Source organism: Capra hircus, chromosome 4 (assembly GCF_001704415.2).
Source record: "Capra hircus breed San Clemente chromosome 4, ASM170441v1, whole genome shotgun sequence".
In the NCBI taxonomy this organism is placed as follows: domain Eukaryota; kingdom Metazoa; phylum Chordata; class Mammalia; order Artiodactyla; family Bovidae; genus Capra; species Capra hircus.
This window is the reverse complement of record NC_030811.1, coordinates 5,279,126-5,301,947: the sequence shown is the minus strand read 5'-3', so window position 1 is coordinate 5,301,947 and position 22,822 is coordinate 5,279,126. Positions and strand designations below refer to the sequence as shown.

Sequence of the window (22,822 nt, the reverse complement as noted above, 5' to 3'; positions counted from 1 at the left end):
CCATGGAATATGCTAAATTATAAATTAGTATAAGGATGTATTTACTGCTGATACTGTATAATTCTTGGTAGGGCAAAGAAGTTATTTCTCAACTATTCTGAAATGGAGTACGACTTAAATTACTTTGAAAAAAGGCATTTACATATCAGTTTCTTCTTTAAGTGTGATTTGTATGTAGTCAGCTGAACATTCATACGCTCAAAATACTCATTTTAAACATTCTTTATGCAAAGTGTTGAGCTAGTTGCTATGGAAATACAGAAAGTCTGTAAGTGAAGTCACTACTCCTTCAGGCTGGCATTGCATCTCTCACGCCTCGCTCTCTCCCTTTTTCTTCCTTTCAGGATAAGCGATGCTCTCCTTTCACAGCAGAGCAGAAGGTTCTGTAGCGCTTGCTTGAGCATTTGTCGCGAGCAGCAGACACAGCTCTAGAGTGTCTGACATACCTGTGCTTGCGTCTCATGTGGTCTGAACCCTCTTCAATTTTCAGATGATTTGAAAGGAGAACTAGATGAATACATCCAAAAATACCTCCCTGGAAAAATCAAAGTGATAAGGAATCCAAAGCGCGAGGGCTTGATTCGAGGAAGAATGATTGGAGCGGCCCATGCAACAGGTAGAACCTCCCGCTGGCTCTTCCTGGGAGATGAGAGCCCTGTCCTCCTGCCCTCGCGACCCCGTGTCGGCCTGTGGCAGGTGGGGTCTTGGTGGGCAGTGGCGGCAGGAGAGATGAGGCTTGTGCGGTTTGGGAAAGGCCTTTCCCTAACGGGGCCCCATTGTAACTAGGCCCCGTTGTCCCAAAGCCCAGGCCCCAGGAAGGTGAGCTCTGGGGTCCTCACTGGTGGGCTTCCCTGCTTCTCTTCAGCTCCGTTGTATCAGTTCAGATTTGTTTATCTCTATGGAAGGTTGGTGCCGGTCATTTTCATTTATGATCTGGATAAAAGCTTTTCCTTTTTAAAATACATTTATTTAAGTTAAATGAATTTGTTTTAAAATATTAGGTATCTAATATTTCATGTAGTACCTGGAAATATGGCCCCCCCCCTCCAAAAAAAAAAATCATGAAGATGACTTTGGAATTCTGAAACCTTGGTGGGGCATCCCCTCATGGTGAGAAAATCTGCCTTCCCATACGCTGCCCTCCTCAGGATGACGGGTCACTGGGGTTCACGGTGGCTGGTGCTGCTGTCTGCCGCCAGCCCTCCTGAACACCCCCTGTCCCGTTTGCGGGGTTTATTTGTGACTTCATTTGTACAGTCTTCCTTCTTCCCTCCTTTGTCTTACACCTGCAGTGAACAGAAGCAGTTAACAAAAAATGAGACGGAGCTCCCCTCCATCCAGTCCATAGTTACACGCAGGTTGAATTCAAGGCTGACGGTTTTTCTTCTGTAGAGTTCTAGTCAAAGAAAGACTCTGACTTGGCTGTTTTGACTTACAGAAGGCACCAGATAGGAAACTAGGGTGTTTGTGGGGCACGGCAAGGTCGTGTCAGAACACTGCACTTTCCCAGTACATTGTTACAGCAAGCTTTTCTTTTTCAGGCAACAGTCGTCATCTAGTTTTTTCTTTTTGTCGTCTTGGTCCTTGTTCAAATATAGTTTGGGATCTGTCAGAAAAAGGAAAGTTTTGGGGAAATCGGTCTCAGGTTCAGTGTGACTGTGTATTATCTTCCTTCATTTAGTTAAACTGACTTTTATAGAAAAAGTAATATTTTTCGAATTAAAACCTATTAGTAAATTTTCCCCTCAAAGGAACTTTGATAAGAGGTTGAACAGTTTGCCTTTCTGTATTAAATGACGCCTGGTGACCTTGTGAAGGTCGTTCACAGGCGCTGAAGGACACGGCCAAGTCACCGTCATACTGGAGGACTTTCTTGCCGGAGGTTCTGCTGCTGTTAATTGAAATAGGATGCTTTGGTCGCTTTATGAAATCCATGTAAAATCTGTATCAGTACATTTATTTCACAGATAAGCTTTGGAATAATAATAATGCTGTCTGATGACAAGATTCTAAGTTTCTCAGGTGTTCAGGAATAACCATTCAGTTATCAAAGAAACCCTCACTCCTGCTCATGTTTATCAAGCAGAGTTAAAAATGCATGAGAAAAATCTTCACGATTTTTATTTTACTGACGAGAAGAAAAGTGTATCCTGTAGCCCATGAGACTGAGGGAATTCGAAAGGAAGTGTGGGAAATGGAGGGCGAGATGGTCACGTGGCTGTCGAGGGGTGGATCCACGGGAGCAGGGAGCCATGCGGTGGCCGCGTGCCCCTCACTCCTGAGAATCCTGTGTTGTCGAAATAATCAGTAACAGGTCACGTTTGAGTCACCAGCGAAAGTGAGCTACGGTCTCTAGCCCCGGTTTGCTGAGGCAGGGACCTGTTGCATAGTAAGTTCACAGACATATCCATTATAATAACTGTAATACAGACAGACACAGCTGACCACTCCTGTTGCGCTGCTCCATACCTGGCTGTCAGAGAGCTGGACTGTTCTGTGAGACTCAGAGTCTTCTTTTGTTTTTTTACGGAGGAGAATATTAATTGTCTGTAACTTTTCTCAAGACTTGCTTTTATGGTCTGGGTATGTTCTTCAGTCGTGGCAGTACCCTTGAAGCAGGATTTCCCGCCTAACGGACTCCCAGGACCGATTTGGTAGCTGGGGCTGGAAGGGTGGCGGTCAGCTTTCCCCGCTGTACAGGTGTTCTCTCTGGAGCTGGGGGCCACTCTTGAATCGTGACTGGCACTGACCCCAGGCCTCTGTGGCTTGCCTCCGCAGGAGAAGTCCTGGTGTTCCTGGACAGCCACTGTGAGGTGAACGTGCTGTGGCTGCAGCCCTTGCTGGCCGCCATCCGGGAGGACCGGCGGGCTGTCGTGTGCCCGGTGATCGACATCATCAGCGCCGACACGCTGGCCTACAGCTCGTCCCCGGTGGTGCGGGGCGGCTTCAACTGGGGGCTGCACTTCAAGTGGGACCTCGTCCCGCTTTCTGAGCTCGGGGGACCGGAGGGAGCGACTGCACCCATAAAGTAAGATTTCTCCTGTGTGTTGGAAAAGTTCCCCGGAGAGAAAACACGTGCAAAGCTTTGCAGAAAGCACAAGTGTTGGCTTGTCTGTCCATGACAAATTTTTTAGTGCTTGCTGAATTTTATGTACTCTGCCAAGACCTAAGGAAAGATTTATGGATAAGAAATTGTCCATGCTCTCAGGATTTATATCTCAGTGAGAAAGGCAGAAGTCAGCAATATCCTGGGGTAATTGTGTCGGACCGCCTGGAGGGACCCCCTGTGTTGAGTTGTTTTCACCAGACCCCATGGTCACTGCGTCGGTCGTAACACACCTCCAGTTCTTTGCTGGTGCGGGTGGTGCTGTGAAGAGCGTTCAGGACGTAACTACAGTTAGGGTTTTAGGATGGACTCCCACCAGCAGTACACAAAGCCATGGTGGTGGGTTAGTCCCTCCAGCGTGTCCGACTCCTGCGACCCCGTGGACTGTACCCGCCAGGCTCCTCTGTCCATGGGCTTCTCCAGGCAAGGATACTGGAGTGGGTGCCACTTCCCTCTCCAGGGGATCTTCCCCACCCAGGAATCGAAGCCAGGTCTCCTGCATTGCAGGCAGATTCTTTACCGCCTGAGCCACAAGAGACGCCCCACACAGAGTCATAGTCTGTGAATTATTTTCAGTTTTCATCTGTATTCTCGAATATTATAAATTTGCTCCTATGTTATTTCTCCTTATTTTTTTTTTTTCTAAATTTCTCATGTCAATCTCATGTTTATCTGTATTTATACTTTTTTAAGTTCTTGGGTCTGTTCTTTCTTTAAAGAAGTTTTTATTGTAAAAAATAGCATATGTAAAAAAGTACGCATCTGTGTGTGTGAATATATATGCCTACAGTTTAATAAGTGATTATAATATGAACACCTGTGACACTCCCGCCCGGGTCAAGAAATAGTGCCCACATGCCCTCTGTACCTCCTCCTGGCCACAGCCCCTGGCCTGGTCCGCAGAGGCGTCACTGCCCTGACCCTCCTGTCTCCTTGCTCTCCTGTAGTTTCGCCACCGACGTGTGACTAAACAGGGTAATTTAGTGCAGTTTTCCCCGCTCTCAGACTTCAGGAAAATGAAGCTGTGGCTCATCTTGCTCTTAGTCACATTGCTGTAGAAGCCTCTGTGCTGCGTTACATGGCTGTAGTTGAATCATTTTCATTGCTTTTTATAATTATTAACATAACATCCAGTTACTGTTGGTGGGGCAGTTGGGTTGTTTTCAGTTGTTTTTTTTCTCCCCACCTTATACACACTACTGTTGTCAGCATTCTTTTTAATGTTTTTTTTAATTGGAGGACAGTTGCTTTCCAATGTTGTGTTGGTTTCTGCCATACAACAACGCAGCTCAGCCATAATTATCCACGTATCCTCCCTCCCCCCTCCCTTCCCACCCCTCTACGTCATCAGAGTGCCAGGCTGCGCTCGCCGCGTCCTCCAGCAGCTTCTCACCAGCTGTCTGTTTTACACGTGATGGAGTACCTGTCGATGCTACTGTCTTCATTTGTTCCACGCTCTCCTGCCCCACTGTATCTGCAAGTCCGTTCTCTACACCGCGTCCCCAGTTCCTTTCCTGCACTGGGGTCCATCAGTACCATTGTTCTTGATTCCATGTTGTTTTTCAGGCACTAAGTCATGTCCAGCTCTTTGTGACCCCAAGGACAGCATCACAGTAGGCTCCTCTGTCCTCCACTATATATATATATATATACACACACACTGTATGTAGATAAATGTGTTTGTGTGTATTTTGATGTCTGTTTGCTTTTCTGACTTCACTCTGTATAGCAGGCTCCAGCTTCGTCCGCCACTGGAACTGACTCAGCTCCATTCTTTGTGTGGCCATGATGGTCCGCTGTACATGTGCACCCCATCTCCTTCACCCGTCCACCCGTCTGTGGATGGGCGTCTCGGCTGCTTCCACCGTCCTGGCTATTGTAGATAGTGCTGCAGTGAACACTGGGGTCCATGTGTCTTTTAGAGTGGTAGCTTTCTCAGGGTATATGCCCAGGAGTCGGACTGCTGGGTCATCTGGTAGACTTATTGCTAGTGTTTTAAGGAATCTCCATACCGTTCTCCGTAATGGCTGAATCAGTTTACATTCCTACCAATAGTGTAGGATGGTTCCCTTTTCTCAACACTCCCCAGTATTTATTGTTTGTAGCTTTTTGGATGATGGCCATTCTGACTGGTGTGAAGTGATGCTTCACTGCAGTTTTGACGTGCATTTCTCTGATACTTAGTGATGTTGAGCGTCTTTCCATTTAGTGGCCCTCTGCATGTCTTTGGAGAAATGTCTGTTTAGGTCTTCTGCCCATTGTTTGATTAGGCTGTTTTTCTGACACTGAGCTGTTACGAGCTGCTTGTATATTTTGGAGATTAATCTTTTGTCAGTTGTTTCATTTGCAATTATTTTCTCCATTCTGAGGGTTGTCTTTTTTCCCCTTTCACTGAGGCTTGTCTTTTACTTGTTTCCTTTGCTGTGTAAAAGCTTTTCAGTTTAATTAGACCCCATTTGTCTGTTTTTGTTTTTATTTCCATTACTCTAGGAGGTGGGTCAAAGAGGATCTGGCTGTCATTTATGTCAAAGCTGCACTGCGTATCTTTTCCTCTAAGAGCTTTATAGTTTCTGGCTTAAGTGGCACCCACTCCAGTACTGCCTGGAAAATCCCAAGGACGGAGGAGCCTGGTTGGCTACAGTCCATGGGGTCCCAAAGAGTTGGACATGACTGAGCAACTTCACTTTCACTTTACATTTAAGCCTTTAATCCACTTTTAGTTTACTTTTGTGTCTGGTGTTAGAAGTGTTCTAGTTGCATTCTTTTACGTGTAGCTGTCCGGGTTTCCTAGCCCCACTTATTGAAGAGGCTGTCTTTTCTTCATTGTTCTTGCCTCCTCTGTCAAAGGTAAGGTGCCCATAGGTGCGTGGGTTTCTCGCTGAGCTTTCTGCCTCGTCCCATTGAGCTGTGCTTCTGTTTTTGTGCAGATACCATACTGTCTTGGTGACTGTAGCTTTGTAGTGTAGTCTGAAGGCAGGGAGGTTGATTCCTCCAGATCTGTTTTTCCCCTCAAGATTGCTTTGGCTGTTTGGGGTCGTTTGTGTTTCCATACAAATTGTGAAATTTTTTGTTCTATGATTAATAGTTCTGTGACAAATACCGTGGTGAGTTTGATAGAAGTTGCACTGACTGTGTAGACTGCTTTGGGTAGCATAGTCATTTTCACAACACTGATTACTCCAATCCAAGAACATGGTCTATTTCTTCAGCTGTTTGTTGTCTTTGGTTTCTTTCATCAATGTTCTACAGTTTTCTGCAACTATATACTTGTAAATAGTTTAAACTTGTATATTGTATGAACTGTATACAGAAAACTATATATACTTGTCTCTCTAAGTAGGTTTATCCCTAGCTGTGTTTTTCTTTTTGTTGCAGTGGTGAATGGGATTGTTTCCTTAACTTCTCTAATTTTTTATTGTTAGTATGTAATAATGCAGGGATTTCTGGGTATTGATTTTGTATCCTGTGACTTTACTATATTCATTGATTAGCTCTAATAATTTTCTGGTGGAATCTTTAGACTAGTTTTCTATGTGTAGTATCATGTCATCTGCAGACTGAGAATTTTACTTCTTTTCCAATCAGGATTCCTTTTATTTCTTTTTCTTCTCTGATTGCCATGGCTAGGACTTCCAAAGCTATGTTGAATAATAGTGGCGAGTGGGCGCCCTTGTCCTGTACCTGGTCTTAAATACTTTGTTTTTCACCACTGAGAATAATGTTTGCTGTGCCTTTATTATGTTGCGGTAGGTTCCTTCTGTGCCTCCTTCCTGGAGAATTTTATCATAAATGGGTATTGAATTTTGTCGAAGCTGTTGTCAGCATTCTGCTTCATGGCTTCTGGTTTGCAGGAGTGAAGCTGCCCAGTCATAGGCATGCCTGTCTCTGTAGTTGAGAATACTTTGCCCACACCTCCCACCGGAATGCCGCTGACTCCTCAGCTGGCCTTCGGGTACTTGCCAGCTTCCTTTGAGCCGAAGCCGGCTTGGAGGGGAGGCTGCTGGAGGCCCGGCCAGCTCAGGTTGCTGACCTGAGTTCCTGGCAGGGTGGGGTGTCCTCTGCTCTTAGACTTTGTGGCAGTTTTCTGGGCAGCCCGTGGAGACCCCCCCCAGCTCTCAGTGCTCTTGTGTCTCCACAGGCTGGCAGCCCTTCTTCCTGCCAGGGCATTCAGTGTGGTGCTCTGCCCACCTCTGCCCCCGGCCCTGCAGATGGGAGTGCGGTAATGAGCGCCTCTCAGGAGAGCAGGGCTGCCCGTGGGCACCCTGTGTGTCCCCGCCTGCGCCCGCCCGTTCTGGGTGGGACTGGAGGCAGGCAAGGGCCGACCCTCTGTGAGTGCTCCTTCGCTAGGGCGAGGAGGAGGCTCCCCAGACTCCTCTCCATATTCTGTCTTCGTTTCAGCACAGCAGTCACTTTCTTCATCATCTTCACCGGTGTGTGTGTGTTTAATTTTTTATATCATTTTTCATCGAAAACATGTATTCACAGTAACACATCACAGTGTAGAACAATTTAGGATGAGAAGTGACCAGCTCTGCCCCTGCCCCCTTTCTCAGTCCTGCCCCCCAGAGGCAGTTCCTTTTAACTGATTTCATTTTCTGGTCCTCTGTTTACTTCCTGAACTGTAAACGGGCTGTGCAGTCCTCTTTCCAACATCACACCAACTTCAGGCCCGCTCTGCTGGGAAAAGGAAGACTTGGAGCATTTCACATCACTCCAGGTGCTCCCTATCTCTTCCTGTTGCAGTGTGGTGGTTTTGTTTCTGTATTGGTTCTTTTTGATACTTAAAAAAAAAATTTGTTTTTTGTTCTGACTTTTGACAGCATCACGTGACACCCTTCTCTGAATGGTAAGGATAAGCTCTTTCACTCTCAAGATAGCGAGGTTGCTAACTTCTTGAGTTGTATGTTTAGATTTTTTAAATTTTTAGCCTTATTTCTCATATATATATATAAAGATTGTAAGTTTCCTTCTAATCATAGCCTTAGCTGCACCCCACCAGTTGTGACATATCATTATAAATTGTCATTTATTTAGAAATGTCTTCCTTCCCATGTTTTTTATGACCTGTAGTTTATTTGGCAGAACATTTATTATTTTACAGGCATGTAGACATTTTATAGTTGTCGTTTTCAATCCTAGCTTACACTGTGGTCAGAATCTGTATTTTCTGCAGCTGTCAAGATGGGATTCAGCATCTGTTGGGTCAAGTTTATTGTAAAAATACTCTTTCTAAAAAATTCATATGTTCTATCAGTTGTTTAAAATGGCGTACTAACTTGCCACTATAGTTGTGTGTATGTTTCTCCTGGTGGTTCTTTATATATATTCTTCATAGATTTTGAGGCCATGTTAATAGATGCGTGACAATTTAGAGCTATTGTATCTTTTGGTGAATGAAAACGATGTATCATCATGAATTGTCTTGCACTGCATACTTGTAGAATAGTGGCACTTTCACTTTATAGTCTGACATTAATATGCCTTAATATGCCTGTCCCAGCTTTGTTTCGGTTAGTATTTAATTAGACAACTTCTCTTCCTTTCTGTGGTCAGTCTTCCCATGGTCTTATGTTTATGTGTTCCAGGAAGCAGATATAGTTACTTTTGTTTCTAAATCAGTGTGGGAAACTTTGTTTTCATTGGGCTTGATTCCATTCAGTAATATCACCTGTATTTTTGTGTTTATGATCACAGTGGTACTCTGCTTTCTATCTGTTCTGTATTCTTTTCTCTCTGCCCTTTTGCTCTGAGTTCCGATTTATTATTCTGTTCCCAACGGCCACCCATTATTAGACATTGTATACATTCTCACGCTCTGTTCTTAGTGAGTACCTTAGAGAATATGACCTTCATCCATGACTTATCAAAGTGTAATATAAATTGGCACTTTCTCCAGACAGAGCAAGAATGTTCCTCCTACCCCGGTTACCCGTCTCAGGTTGTGTTGAACATGGGTGTGTATGTTTAACCCTACAAGCCACTTTTTATGCAGGTGTTATTTATTTAGGTTTAGCTATATAGTCCCCACTCCAGCACTCTTGCCTGGAAAGTCCCATGGACGGAGGAGCCTGGTAGGCTGCAGTCCATGGGGTCGTGAAGAGTCAGACATGATTGACTTCACCTTCACTTCACTTTCATGCATTGGAGAAGGAAATGGCAACTCACTCCAGTGTTCTTGCCTGGAGAATCCCAGGGACAGAGGAGCCTGGTGGGCTGCCGTCTATGGGGTTGCACAGAGTTGGACACGACTGAAGCGACTTAGCAGCAGCAGCAGCTATTATAGTTCCCGGGAGAAGGCGATGGCAACCCACTCCAGTACTCTTGCCTGGAAAATCCCATGGATGGAGGAGCCTGGTGGGCTGCAGTCCATGGGGTCGCTAGGAGTCGGACATGACTGAGTGACTTCACTCTCACTTTTCACTTTCATGCACTGGAGAAGGAAATGGCAACCCACTCCAGTGTTCTTGCCTGGAGAATCCCAGGGACAGAGGAGCCTGGTGGGCTGCCATCTATGGGGTCGCACAGGACACGATTGGAGTGACTCAGCAGCAGCATATAGTTCCCTTTTATCCTTTCTGCATCTGCAAGCTTCCCCCTAGGATTTATTTCCATTCTGACTAAAGGACACATTTTAGTGTGTGTTTTTGCCTAAACTTAAGGTGAGATTACTCCTTTTCTGAAAATGTCTTTGTTTCATCATTATTTTGCAAGATAATTTTACTTGATATCCAGTTCTAGATTGGCAGATGCATTCTTGGGGCTTTGAAGGTATTGTTCAAGAACTTTCTGGCTTCTTCTGTTTCTGGTGAGATGTCAACAACTGTCTTATTTTTGTTTCTTTTTAGGGCAGTCTCTTTTCATCGGCTGCTTACTTTTCTGAAATTGTCTGAAGTGTTTTTCAGATATGCATAAATTTGGTTTATTGATAGCATCTAATCATCTGCCAGATTCTCAGTCTTGTCTTTTATGCTTGCACGTATTGAGCAGTTGCTGGTCTCTGCCTGACAGGACTCTGTTACCTGAAACCCCTGCCCACGTGTTTCTGTTTTAGATGGTTTCTCTTTTTTACTTCCGTGTGATTTATCTTCTTGATTGCCTGGTTCTTTGTTAGTTTGCTTGTTTATTTCTAACGGCAGACACTGTATATGAAAAATGATAGAAACACATTCATACAGGGGCAGTGTTTTCTCCTGCAGAGAATATTGCGTCTCTGAGAAGTAGCTCAGGACTAGACTCCGGGACTCCTGGTGCCGAGTTCCAGGAAGTGAGGCGACTGAAATCCAGGCTGGAGTTGCTGTGGGCGCCAGTCTGCATCAGATTCTCACAAACACAGGGTTTCTCTGCTGTGGCAGGATTGACCTTCGGGGCCAGATGGTTCTTCTTGGAGGGGGGGCAGGGGTGGGGGGCTCTCTTGTGCATCTCAGGATATTTAGCAGCACCCCTCCCCCTGAGCTGTGACCGCTGAAAATGCCCCACTTAGTGAAGCGTCTGCTCGAGCACCACTGGTCTACCACATGCATCCAAGTCAGGGTGTGGCGTTGTCTGGTCTCTCCTTGTCAGGCCCTGGAGCCCAGTTTTTATTCCAGGGGCTCTGGGCTGTCAACAGAAGTTAAACAGTTAAGGTGGATTTCTGGCAACCATAGCCATAAGTGAAAAAAGAGAAGACTTGTGATGCTTAGAAAAGTAGCCTTCTCTTGCCAGCTCTCACAATCTAGAAAACTTAATTAGGCAGGCCAGCTCTTCCCTCACGAATGAGACATTTCAGAGTAATCTCGTTTCTCTTGTCATTGTTCAGTCACTCAGTCGTGTCCGACTGTGACCCCGTGGACTGCACCCCCCCAGGCTTCCCTGTCCTTCACCATCTCCGGGAGCTTGCTCAAACTCATGTTCATTGAGTTGGTGACATGAGTATTTATTAGCGATGTTCTAAAACTGCACCGAATTTTTTAAAAAAACAAGTAGATGACTGACTATAGAATTGGTACAGTAACTGTCTTCCTTTTCTAGGTCACCTACAATGGCTGGAGGGTTGTTTGCCATGAACAGAAACTATTTCAATGAACTTGGACAGTATGACAGTGGCATGGATATCTGGGGAGGAGAAAACTTAGAAATATCATTTCGGGTAAATTTTTTTTTGTATGTTAATTGCAGTGAAATGTAATTTTCATCTGTGAGCCCAGGTTTTCTGTAAATTCTCTATCTTAACTATTTCACCATAATTTATGATGTAGATAATACCATTCAAAATAGCAAAAGCCTCTGAGAAGCCTTCTGTTTACAAGAATTTTAAAGTGATAGGGGGTATAAATTTAGAGGCCTTTGTGTGCACTGACTCGAGTTTTGTTTTCCCTTTGTCCATTAATCTTATTTGATGGCCTAGGATATATATGCAGTTCTGGTCATCATATTTTCCTGACTGCCCGAGATCACCCTTGTTTACGCCTGTCTCCTGGAGAATCTTATTAGTAGCTCCCGCTTACTTGCAGGAGCAGCCCAGTTGACATGATCAATTATACTCACCCCTGCATAGACTGCTGAATCCTTTGTACACAGATTCCTCCAACCTACAGAGGAAATCCGCCTTTCAGAAGCTCTTCGCTCATTGCTGAGGCTGGAAAGATGACGGTCGTGGGTGGGGTCTGTGGCTCAGGGAGCTGTGCTCATGGTTAGGACCCGAGCTTTGGAAAAGGCGGACAGAGGGCAAGGGACAGAATGCGGATCTCTCGCTCTCACTCTCATCTCCTGGCTTGTCTCAGGACCCCCGTTCAGACACCACAATACCTTGTCTATGTCGTTTTGTATCTTTGCAGGTGTATTGATCCCAGTTTTTCTTACGTGATCTTTACAATTTGCAAGTTGTGAGTTGTAATAGATACTATTAGTCTTTGTAGATAAGGTAACTGAATCTCATAAAAATGAAAATAACTAAAGTGACTCAGTCAAAGGCAGAATTTAGACCAGAACTAAGATCTTCTGACTCTTCACTCTGTATTTTTTATAAAATCATGTTTTTCTAAAAATGTGTGTATTTACGAGAAAGTGTGTGTAAAACTGAGATTAGAGGATTGACTAGCGTCCTTTGTCCCTGAGTCCTGAATGTCCACTTCCTTGATCTGTCGAACCCTCATGTCTGGGAAGACAGTTTTAGACACAGGAGAGTAAAAGAATGTCACAGTGTTTTTAGGGTTTAAAGACAGATAATTTTAAAATACGTACTCTGACTTTATTCTGCTAAGACCCCTTGCAGGGTCTCAGACACCTGTTTAATAGAGGTTAATGTCAGGAAAGCCGTGTATTGACGCCGCAGTACCGTGGGCACTATTAACACGTGTTCTGCTTCCGACCAGATCTGGATGTGTGGGGGTAAGCTGTTCATCATCCCTTGCTCTAGAGTTGGACACATTTTCCGGAAAAGGCGGCCCTATGGGTCCCCCGAGGGCCAGGACACCATGACGCACAACTCCCTGCGGCTGGCGCACGTGTGGCTGGATGAATACAAGGTGAGGCCCAGCCTCGGGAAGGCTGCAGACAGCTGCTCACCCTGGGGACAGGGCGCCGGCTGCTTCTCTCCGGGTCTCTCTTCTCTTCACCCAGGCTTTCACTGTTTTTTTTATTGTGACTCCTTTTTAACTTTGCCAAGTGTCTCGTCTGTGAGAGGTCACGAGCCGGTGCTGGAGGACGCCCGCTCCCCTCTCTGAGCTTGTATGACTCCTGCAGAGCCAGGCTTCTCCTCTGCTGCTGCCCGGGCTCCGTTTCAGCCCCTGCTTCCTCTCCTGCCGCACACAGCTTTGTGTTTCCTCTCTAATGATGTTACTGAGGTGACCAAAAAACCCATTCACTTACTCTTCTTTTTTTTTAAATTCAGGAGCAGTATTTTTCCTTAAGACCTGATCTGAGAACCAGAAATTATGGAAACATCAGTGAGCGTGTTGAATTAAGGAAGAAGCTGGATTGTAAATCATTTAAATGGTATTTGGATAACATTTACCCGGAGATGCAGATATCTGGGCCCAATGTCAAACCCCAGCAACCCATTTTTATCAACAGGGGGCCAAAACGCCCCAAAGTCCTTCAGCGCGGAAGGGTAAGAAAGTGATTGTATCACAGTGTTTCAGTAAATGGTGTCTAATAAAATAAACGACATTGTATACTTCATAGAATGTTTAAGGATAGCCTTAGCTTGCTTTTCAGGTATACTTACTATCTTTGATGTTTATATTAAGATCCCTTACCTGCCAGTGTTAGAGAGAACACAGCACATTCTCTAAGCTCTGTGCTAGCTTCCAAGAGGCTATAAGTGTGAAGACACAAATAAAGACATTGTACGTGAGTGTAGAATTCATTTGGCAGAGCCCAGAAAGGAAACTGAAAGGAGAAATGGGGCCGCTGCAGACGGGAAGTGGAAACTGGTGGCTCGGGTCCCGGGGTGGTGTGACGGCAGACTGCACGCCCCGCGCCCGGGGCTCTTTCAGTGTCGGCAGCTCTTCAGTGGCTGGAATGAAGCCTGGAGCTTTCTCCTATTTTGTTCTTTCTACCTTATAAAAGTCATTGCGATGTTTATTACTATGTATTTAAGTAAAAATGGGTGCATACTGTATAGTTGAAATCCCTGTTGTTATTGCCTTGCGTATGTAATCACATTTAACGTTCAAACTGATCACTTTGGGCTTCCCTGCTAGGTCAGCTGGTAAAGAATCTGCCTGCAATGAGGGAGGACCCTGGTTCGATCCCTAGGTCAGGAAGATCCCCTGGAGAAGGGTATGGCAACCCACTCCAGTATTCTTGTCTGGAGAATCCCATGGACAGAGGAGCCTGGTGGGCTACAGTCCATAGGGTTGCAAAGAGTTGAACACGGCTGAGAAACTAAGCAAGCACTGATCACTCTGCCTGGACGAGACACTCTGATGTAAACCATCTTGGCAGTTCCTGTGGCGTGTACAGTCTGTGTTTATCTCCACGCAGGCGTGCGTGCTGATCTAACTAGGTGCTGGCTGCTTCCACTTCCTGTGTTGGGTTCTCAGTGCCATCTTCAGGTTCTTTAGTGCAGAGATGGTGAATCTGATTTCCTTCCTCCCCTGGAGCAGGCGAGCAATCTTGTATCTTTAGGTGGAATTTCTACTTGACACCACCTGCATATGTTGTTAAAATTGCCCATGACCTTGAAGTCTCTGCTGGGATGATCCTATGTGCTGAAGGCAGAATTCAGTAATAAAAAATCCTTCTCTTCTTAGGACATTGCAAATCCACAGCTTTGAAATAGTATTTTCATGTTTCTTCTCTGTCCATCCACACGTACCACATTAGGAGCAGTCTCTTCTTTTACAGCTCTATCACCTTCAGACCAACAAGTGTCTGGTGGCCCAGGGCCGCCCGAGTGAGAAGGGAGGCCTCGTAGTGCTGAAGGCGTGTGACTACAGTGACCCAAACCAGGTGAGCGGTGCCCGCGCGGGGGTCCTTCAAGGAAGTGCCTGCAGTCACGCTTGAGGGTGGGGCGGGGCAACAGACATCAGGGTTTTAGTCTGCCTTTCCTTCTATAGTTTGGGTTTATTTTTAATGAGGCATAGTTGATTTATGATGTTGATTTCTACCGTACAGGAAAGAATAATACATACATATTATACATACAGGTTTTCATGTTCTTCTCCATTAGGGTTTATCACAGGATGTTGAATATGGTTCCTGTGCTACACGGTAGGACCATGCTGTACCTTAATAGTTTGTATCTGTTAATCCCTAATTCTCAGTCCATCCCTCTCCCCGCCTGGCAACAAGTGTGTTCTCTCTGATCTGCTTCTGCTTCACAGACCAGTTCATTACTGTCACATTATCGATTCTACGTACGTGGTATCGTGCGGTATTTTTCTCTGACTGACTTCACACGGTAGGATAATCTCTAGGCCCGTCCGTGTCGCCGCAGATGGCGCTGTTCCATTCTTAGGGCTGGGTAGCAGTGCCCTGTTATCAGGCGCCACACCGTCCTTGCCCGTCCTTTGTTGATGGGCATTTGGCTTGCTCACGTCTTGGCTGTTGTGAGCAGTGCTGCTGTGAGCACAGGGGTGCACGGCTCTGAGTTCGTCTGTCCAGACGTGTGCCCAGGAGTGGGGCTGCTGAGTCACGTGGCGACTCTGCTTAGCTTCTTGAGGACCCTCCATACTGTTTCCCAGTCGCTGCGCCAGTTCACTTTCCCAGCAACAGTACAGGAGAGCTCCCTTTTCTCCAGAGCCTCTCCAGCATGTGATTTGTAGGCTTTTTAACGACGGCCTTTCTGACCATTGTGAGGTAGTAGCTCAGTGCAGCTTTGACTTGCATTTTTTCCTAGTAATTAGCAGTGTTGAGCGTCTTCCCCTGTGCCTGTTGGTCATCTGTATGTCTTCTTTAAGGAGTCTCCTGCCCGTTTTTCGATTGGATGGCTTGTCGCTGCTGTTAAGCTGTATTAACTGTTTTGGAAATCAAGTCATCGGTTGCATCGTTTGTGAATATTTTCTCCCGGTCCACATGTAGGCTGTCGATTCATCTCGCTTGGTTTCCTTTGTTGTGTAGAAACCTTGTAAGTTTGGGTGGGTCCCATTTATGCTTGCTTTCCTTTCTTTTATTTTGGAAGGCTGACCTAAGGAAACATTGGTGCAATTAAAAGGTCAGAATGTGTTGCCTATGTTCTCTTCTAGGAGTTGTATGGTGTCATGTTTTACAGCCATTTTGAGTATTTTTGCACATGCTGTAACTTCCTTGATTTACATGGGGCTGTCAAACTTTCTCAGACACTGCTTGCTGAAGCTAATTGTTTAGGTTGGGAATGATTTTAGAGATCATTAATTTGTTGTCTCCTGTAGTATTTTTAGAGCATTCTTCTCAGTTATACAGAATGAATTAGAAGTGTATAAATTGAAAGCTATATGGATTTATTTAAATGGCAAAGTACACCTTCTTTCGAGTTTTCTGTGGAACTGAGTTTTCCTCATTTTTAGTAGTTCAGAGGGAACCACAACAAAATTTCAGTTCATGTCATTCCCATACTTTATTCTCACACTGTATGTGTCCTTTCAGTGATTCTCAGTGGTGGACAGGGTCATTCAGGAATGGAAAGAACAGCTGGGCCTTTTGGGGATAGATTTCAAAGCATGCAATTTCATAACAGCATATTTCTAGAGTCCGTGCACACTAACACACTGGAAAACACGGTTGGAGAAGGATTTTGTGCCAGATCTGGGTGCAAGAGCTGTCCGCATTGTGGATAGGGAAGTGGTAAATTGTAGTGAGGATGAGATGACCGAAGCTCATTCCAGGAAAATGTTAGGACGTTTGAGGAGATGGAGTGATTCTCCTATCCATACTATGTTGTGACTGCACAGAATGTACTTAAAACACCCTAGCCATGTGACTGTTGAAATTTAAACTAATTAAAATGAAATATATTTTAACAGTCCATTTCCAGTTCTCATCAGCCACACGTGGGCCCATGGCTCATTTGTCAGACAACATAGGCGATGTTCTATCACAGCAGTGATGGGGAGCCCTCTCCCCATGTTAACAGACTCAGCACACATGCCTTGGACCCATATGAAAAAGCAGCAATAGTCAGAGGATAGGAGAAAATGCTTTCCTTTCAGATTTACCGATGCTGCATGTTGGAGAAAAATTATTCATCGCACTCGTCCATTTCAGCCACATCAGGCCTGTTTTTCTTGAAAAGACTGGGAGACCATAAAGACATCAGTGAAACTGGGCCTGGGATTAGAGTACAATATTCCAGGCCGACGTGGTGAGGAATGCGGAACTCGCAATAACAGCCCCGAGCCTTCTGTGTGCACAGGGCGAACCAGCAGCCTCGCTGGGCTCCCGCTGTCCTTACACGGGCCGAGAGTTAAAGCGGTGGGAGATGGGATCTTCAGTCAGTCAAGTCAGTCCACTGCCGCACGAAATGTGCTAAGGGTCATGCAATCTGGATTTCAGAACCTAAAGCAAAATTTGAGGTTTTAACATTTTTTTTTCTTCCTTAGGTTTGGATTTATAATGAAGAACATGAGTTGGTCTTAAATAATCTCCTTTGCCTGGATATGTCAGAAACTCGCTCATCTGACCCCCCCCGACTCATGAAGTGCCATGGATCTGGAGGATCCCAGCAGTGGACCTTTGGGGTGAGGAACTTGCGTGGTGGTAATGGGAGGTGTGAGGAGAGGGACAGGGCTGAGGGGTCCTAGTCTAGCTTGCAGACGGTGGTTCTGAGTGTGCAGCAGCCCATAAGTCAGTCATCTTCTGTTCCACATCCCGTTGAGATTTTTGCCTCCTCTTTACCGTATTTCTGGCAGTAAGCTTTTTTAACGCAAGTAATTGGTGGTGGTTTTTCTCCACTTTATTTCCAGAGGACTAACCGGCTGTACCAGGTATCAGTGGGCCAGTGCCTCCGAGGAGTCGATCCGCTGAGTCGCAGAGGCTCTGTTGCCATGGCCATCTGTGATGGCTCCCCCTCACAGCAGTGGCGTTTGGAACCTTAAGGTGGATGTTGTGGCCGGAATGGTGGCTGGCATGCTCCTCCTCACCACGGAGCTGAAGAAGTGTGCTTCCCCAAGAGGCTGAAGTCATTTCTGGACTGCTGGTCCCGAATTTCCTCCTTATGGTAGGAAACCAGAATGCAGCGTTAACTCGAGAGTCAGGTTTGTGTAGGATAAAGCCCAGGAGATCAATGTGTCTGTTCAGATTTATTTGATCAGGAACTTGTCGTGATTTCCCTTCTTAGATTTCATAGCTGATGGTTAATTTTTAAATTTCTACTACCATGTTCTGAATAATTTTAAATATACTGAATCCACATTACTTTTAACTTCAGAAGGCATTCATTTATAAGATTATATTTAAGAGGCAGTTAATATTATAAATTATTTTGATGAATATGGTACTACCCACATTTACATTAAAGGACCCTTTTGAGTCTTTACCCCAGGATTCTGTGTCTGCTCTTTCTCTCGTCTTGTATTGGAGCCTCTGCTGTGTGTGTGTGATACACGGTAAGAAGTTCACTGAGGTTTGGCTAGTGGACCAATAAGTGGTGTAGGTCACAGCCCTAAGTGACGTCAGGGGTGTTTGTTTCTTAGCCTGAACTATGTGAGTTGTAAGTATTCAAGTTCACATACCTTCAGCCTCAAAGTTGCCTGTGAAACACCCAGGTAGAGTTGTTAAAATAGGAGGTCAGGATTTCAGAAGATATATCTCAGAGGTATGAATTTAGGAATCATCTGTATATACTATACATATCCAAATATAAAGTGAGTTTTTTCACTCAAAGTGCATCTGAGAGGTGATAATCTCATGGGGAATTTTTCTTATGTTGAAGCACAAAGCAAAGTGGAAGTACCACATTTGAAACACGTTACAGGATAATACGTGTACACACACATACTAAACAGTTAACTTCAAAATCAGAATCAATAATTATATAAGTAATTTAATTAGATATAAATGGGTCCTCCTGAGCCCAGATTATGCCTTTGTGGCCTCACCAAAGTCTTGGAAACCAAGTCCAGCTCCCATGACATCTTGGAGCAGCTAAGTTAAGAGGAGAGTGGTCAGGATGGCGAAGCAGAAAGACCCTAAGCTTGCCTCCTCTCACGGGCACACCAAAATTACAACTATTTTCAGAAAAACCATTGATGAAAAAGACCAGAACCTGTCAGAAAAGATCCTCTCCATCCACACAAGACAGGTAGGAGGGTGGAGTCGCTGCCTAGTTCAGTCCCATCCCCCAGGTGTGTGACCCATTGACAGGAGAGTAATTACAATGTGTGTGGGGGGGTCCAAACCCCATGCTGCGCTCCAGCCCTGGGGTCTTGCACCAGGAAGACAAGTCCAGTTTACTTCCAGGAGTCACGGAGAGCTGGGGGAAGTAGAGAATTCACCCGAGAAGATGCTCACACCATTGCACACCCTCTGGGACCCAGGGCAGAAGCAGTTAATTGCAAAGGAGCCTGGGGCGGGCAGACCTACCTACTGGTCTTGCAGAGTTCCCAAAGAGGCAGGAGGCATCCTGCCCCCCCGACAGACCCTGGTGCATCCATTTCCGGGAGCTTGTTCTATCCTGGGTGTGCTGGTGAACAATTTGGAATTCTGCTGCTGGCCCAGCAACCTGCAGGCACATCTCAGACCAGGCATCTAACCAGGCACCCACCCACCTAAGGCAGCGTGCCTTCAGACCCCCGGGGCTTGGCCCCACACACGGCACACAGGCAGCCGACCCGCTCGAGCTTCACGAGCCTCACCCACCGGCCGAGAGAGAGCCACAGTCCTGCAGCCTGCGGACCAGCCACTAGCGATCCGGTACCAGCTCTGGGACCCCCGGGCCCTACAAGCAGACTTGAGGACCTTGCTCTGCCCACCAACAGGCTGGTACTAGCTATGTGAATGGGTCCAAGTGTCCCCAGTTAGAAGGGTAAAAATGTAAGACCCAACTATACGCTGCCTGTAAGAAACTCACTTAAAACGACACAAGTGTTAAAAATGAAAGGATGGGGAGATATATAAATGTTGAACACCCATTGGAAGATATCTAGAGGAGCTAAATTAATGTTAGACAAAGGAGATTTCAGAGCAAAGAATACCCCTGGAGATAATACCCCTTTATAATCTCAAGCATCTATAAACCTGACAACACAACTTCAACTATGTCACCAAACAAGTGGACGGAACAGGAGGATAAAGAAAACTGAAACAAACAACACTGTTAACCAGCTTGACAAAGAATACTCATCCTTTTCAAGTGCACATGAAATATTTACTGACAAAGATCACATTCCAGGATATTAAAGAAATCAAAAAATTTATATAAATTCAATTCATGCAAATTACAGTAGCCATCAGTAACAACTAATAGAAATCAGCCATAAAGATACCTGGGGGATTCCCTGGCTGTCCAGTGGTCAGGACTCCATGCTTTCACTGCTGAGGGGTCAGTCCCTGGTCAGGGAACTAAGATCCATGAGCCAGATAGATGGGTGGGTACCTGGAAGATCAACCAAGAACGTATTTCCCAATACTCTGTGGGTCCCCAAAGAAACCAAAAGGCTATTTTCTGCTGCCTGAAAATGAAAACACAACGTATCAAAGACCATAGGATGTAGCTGACTCACTACGTGGCAAGTTTATAGAACTGAGCTGTATTAGAAAAGGATAAAGATTTAAAATTAATGACAAGCTTCCACCTTAAAGTAGAAAAAGTTAGAAAAGCAAAGAAGACATACTAGACAGACATGAAAGAGAAAACAACAGAAAGTTAATGGAACCAAAGCTGGATTAAGATTACTGATAAACTGTCTATTAAGAAATTACCAACACCAATACTGAGTGGCAACGTGACTAGAGATTCTGCAGATGTTAAAAACAGATAAGCAATGGGAACTCTCATTCACTGCTGCTGGGAATGCAAAAGGGTATGGCCACTTTGGAAGACAGTTTGGAGGTTTCTTGCAAAACTAAACATATCATACGATCAAAAGCCTGCACATGAGATGTTTACAGCAGCTTCATTTGTAATTGCCAAAATCTGGAAGCAACTGTGATGTCCTTCTATAGGTGAACGGGTAAACCGCTACATCTAGACAATGGAATATTTAGTGCCAAGAAAAAATGAGCTACCAAGCCACAAAAAACCTGGAGAACCTTTCATGTGTGTTACTCAGAGAAAGAAGCCATCTGCACAGTCTACATACTATATGATTCCAACTCCATGACGTTCTGGAAAAGGGAGAACCATGGAGACAGTAATGCATCACTTGATGCCAGGGATAAGATGTGGGGAGAAAGATACGGGCAGGGCCAGAGGATTCTTCAGGCAGGGCAACTACTACTGTGTATGGGCCTGTCACGTAGGTGGACACATGTCAGCATACAGCAATCAGAGCCCACAGAATCAGTAAAACCAAGCGTGAAGTGGCACGTCGGCTATGGATGTGAAGTGAGAATGATGTGTCAGGGTGGCTGTATCGGCTGCAACAAAGGCACCCAAAGAGCTTATCTGGACCACACGACATCAACACAGAAATGCATTGTGGGAACTCTGGTGGTCCGGTGGCTGGGACTCTGGCTGCCAAGGGCCCAAGTTCAACTCCTAGTCAGAGAACTATGTCCACAAGCCGCGCAGCCGAAAATAGAAAACACAAGCACACTGAAAAAGTGGACTGTGCCTCTGTACAGCCTCCCAGGTGGCTCAGAGGGTAAAGAAGCCGCCTGCAGTGCAGGAGATGAAGGCAGACCTGGGTTCGATCCCTGGGTCGGGAAGATCCCCCGGAGGAGATGGCAACCCACCCCAGTACTCCTGCCTGGAGAATCCCATGGACAGAGGAGCCTGGCGGGCTACAGTCCACGGGGTCACAAAGAGTCAGACACAACTGAAGCAACTGAGCACATTATAGCAACAGACGGTTCAGGGGATTGTAACTAATTTACAATAGCATCAAAAAGATGAAAATAATTTTAAGATTTGTACAGTAAGAAATACAAAACATTGCTAAGAGAAATTAAAGAAAACCTAAATAAATGGACATGAGCTTGAGCAAACTTCAGAGATAGTGAAGGATCTTTTTGGTGCTGGAAGTAGTTTTCTGTTCCTACAGATAAAAATAAACCTTGACTCCTATCTTATACACAAAATTTATTTCAACACAGTCATAGATCTAAATAAAAGAAAACTATAAAGCTTTTAGAGAAAAATGACAAATACCTTCATATAGGAGAGGCAAAGATTTCTTTACTCATTTCAAAGCAGTCATCAAAGATCAATGAATGACTTTATCAAAATTAAAATCTTCTGCTGAAGACAGCATTGAGGAAGAAGTCTATACACCACAGACGTGTACCCAGATTGTATGAAGTGCTTAAAACTCAATTAATTTAAGGGACGTCCCTGGTGGGTCAGTGCTTGAAACTCCTCCGCCTGCCAATGCAGGGGACACAGGTTCAAGGCCTGGGCCGGGAGGATCCCACGTGCCCTGGGAACAGCTGAGCATGTGCAGCAGTTGTGAGACCGCGCTCCGCACCTTCCTGAGAGGTGACCGCAGTGGGAAGCCCGCCCACTAGGAGTGAACAGTGGCAACCAGAGCGCGGCCGACACACGGCCACACAGACCCAGTGCTGCCTAAGATGAAAGTTTAGACTGGTTTTCAAAATGGACAGGATGCTCACAGACTCTTAAGGAACGATGCATAAAACGGCTCCGCGTATGAAAAAGGTTAAACGTCAGAGACGGTTATCAGGGAAATACAGAATACAGGCTAAAACCAGTCAGATACCATTAAAATGGTTAAAACACAAAGACTGATGTGACGGGTGCTGAGGAAACAGAAGGTACGGCGGTGCAGCTGTGGGGTTCCGCCCAGTGGACCCCACATCCGCTCAGAGCAGGCAGTGGCCATGACATACCCAGGTGACAAGGTCAGCTCCGGACAAGCTGCCCGCTGAGGCCCGTGTGTTACCGCCACAGGGGACAGGAAACAGGAGGAAGCCTCTGGGTAGACCCCTGATCGGGAACAAGGATCGACTGGAAGCTGTGAGTCGTTTCCCACTCACCGTGGGAGAGCAAGCCGGGGGACCTACGGACTGGAATTTGCAGAACGGAACGTGGGCAGGGAGGAGCCCCCGAGAAAGAGGGTCCAGAAACGTGCAGACGGGTCTCTGAGTCTGGCTCTGTCCGTCTGTCCATGGCTAAGTGTGACCCCCGAGAATGAGCCT

General features: G+C 45.6%; 1 protein-coding gene across 6 annotated transcripts in view; it reads left to right on the top strand.

The window, feature by feature from the left end:
* GALNT11 (polypeptide N-acetylgalactosaminyltransferase 11) overlaps positions 1–18,042 on the top strand; it is a 55,027-nt gene extending 36,985 nt beyond the window's left edge. For 5 of the 6 annotated variants that reach the window (XM_018046684.1, XM_018046686.1, XM_013963618.2 and 2 more), the window contains 8 exons: positions 491–616; positions 2,779–3,028; positions 11,114–11,231; positions 12,457–12,609; positions 12,975–13,193; positions 14,420–14,539; positions 17,107–17,244; positions 17,470–18,042. In XM_018046684.1, the coding sequence (XP_017902173.1) occupies positions 491–616; positions 2,779–3,028; positions 11,114–11,231; positions 12,457–12,609; positions 12,975–13,193; positions 14,420–14,539; positions 17,107–17,244; positions 17,470–17,601 (1,256 nt within the window). In that variant the 3' untranslated portion in view covers positions 17,602–18,042. The remainder of the gene's footprint in view (positions 1–490; positions 617–2,778; positions 3,029–11,113; positions 11,232–12,456; positions 12,610–12,974; positions 13,194–14,419; positions 14,540–17,106; positions 17,245–17,469) is intronic. The other variant, XM_018046687.1, reaches the window with a different exon arrangement.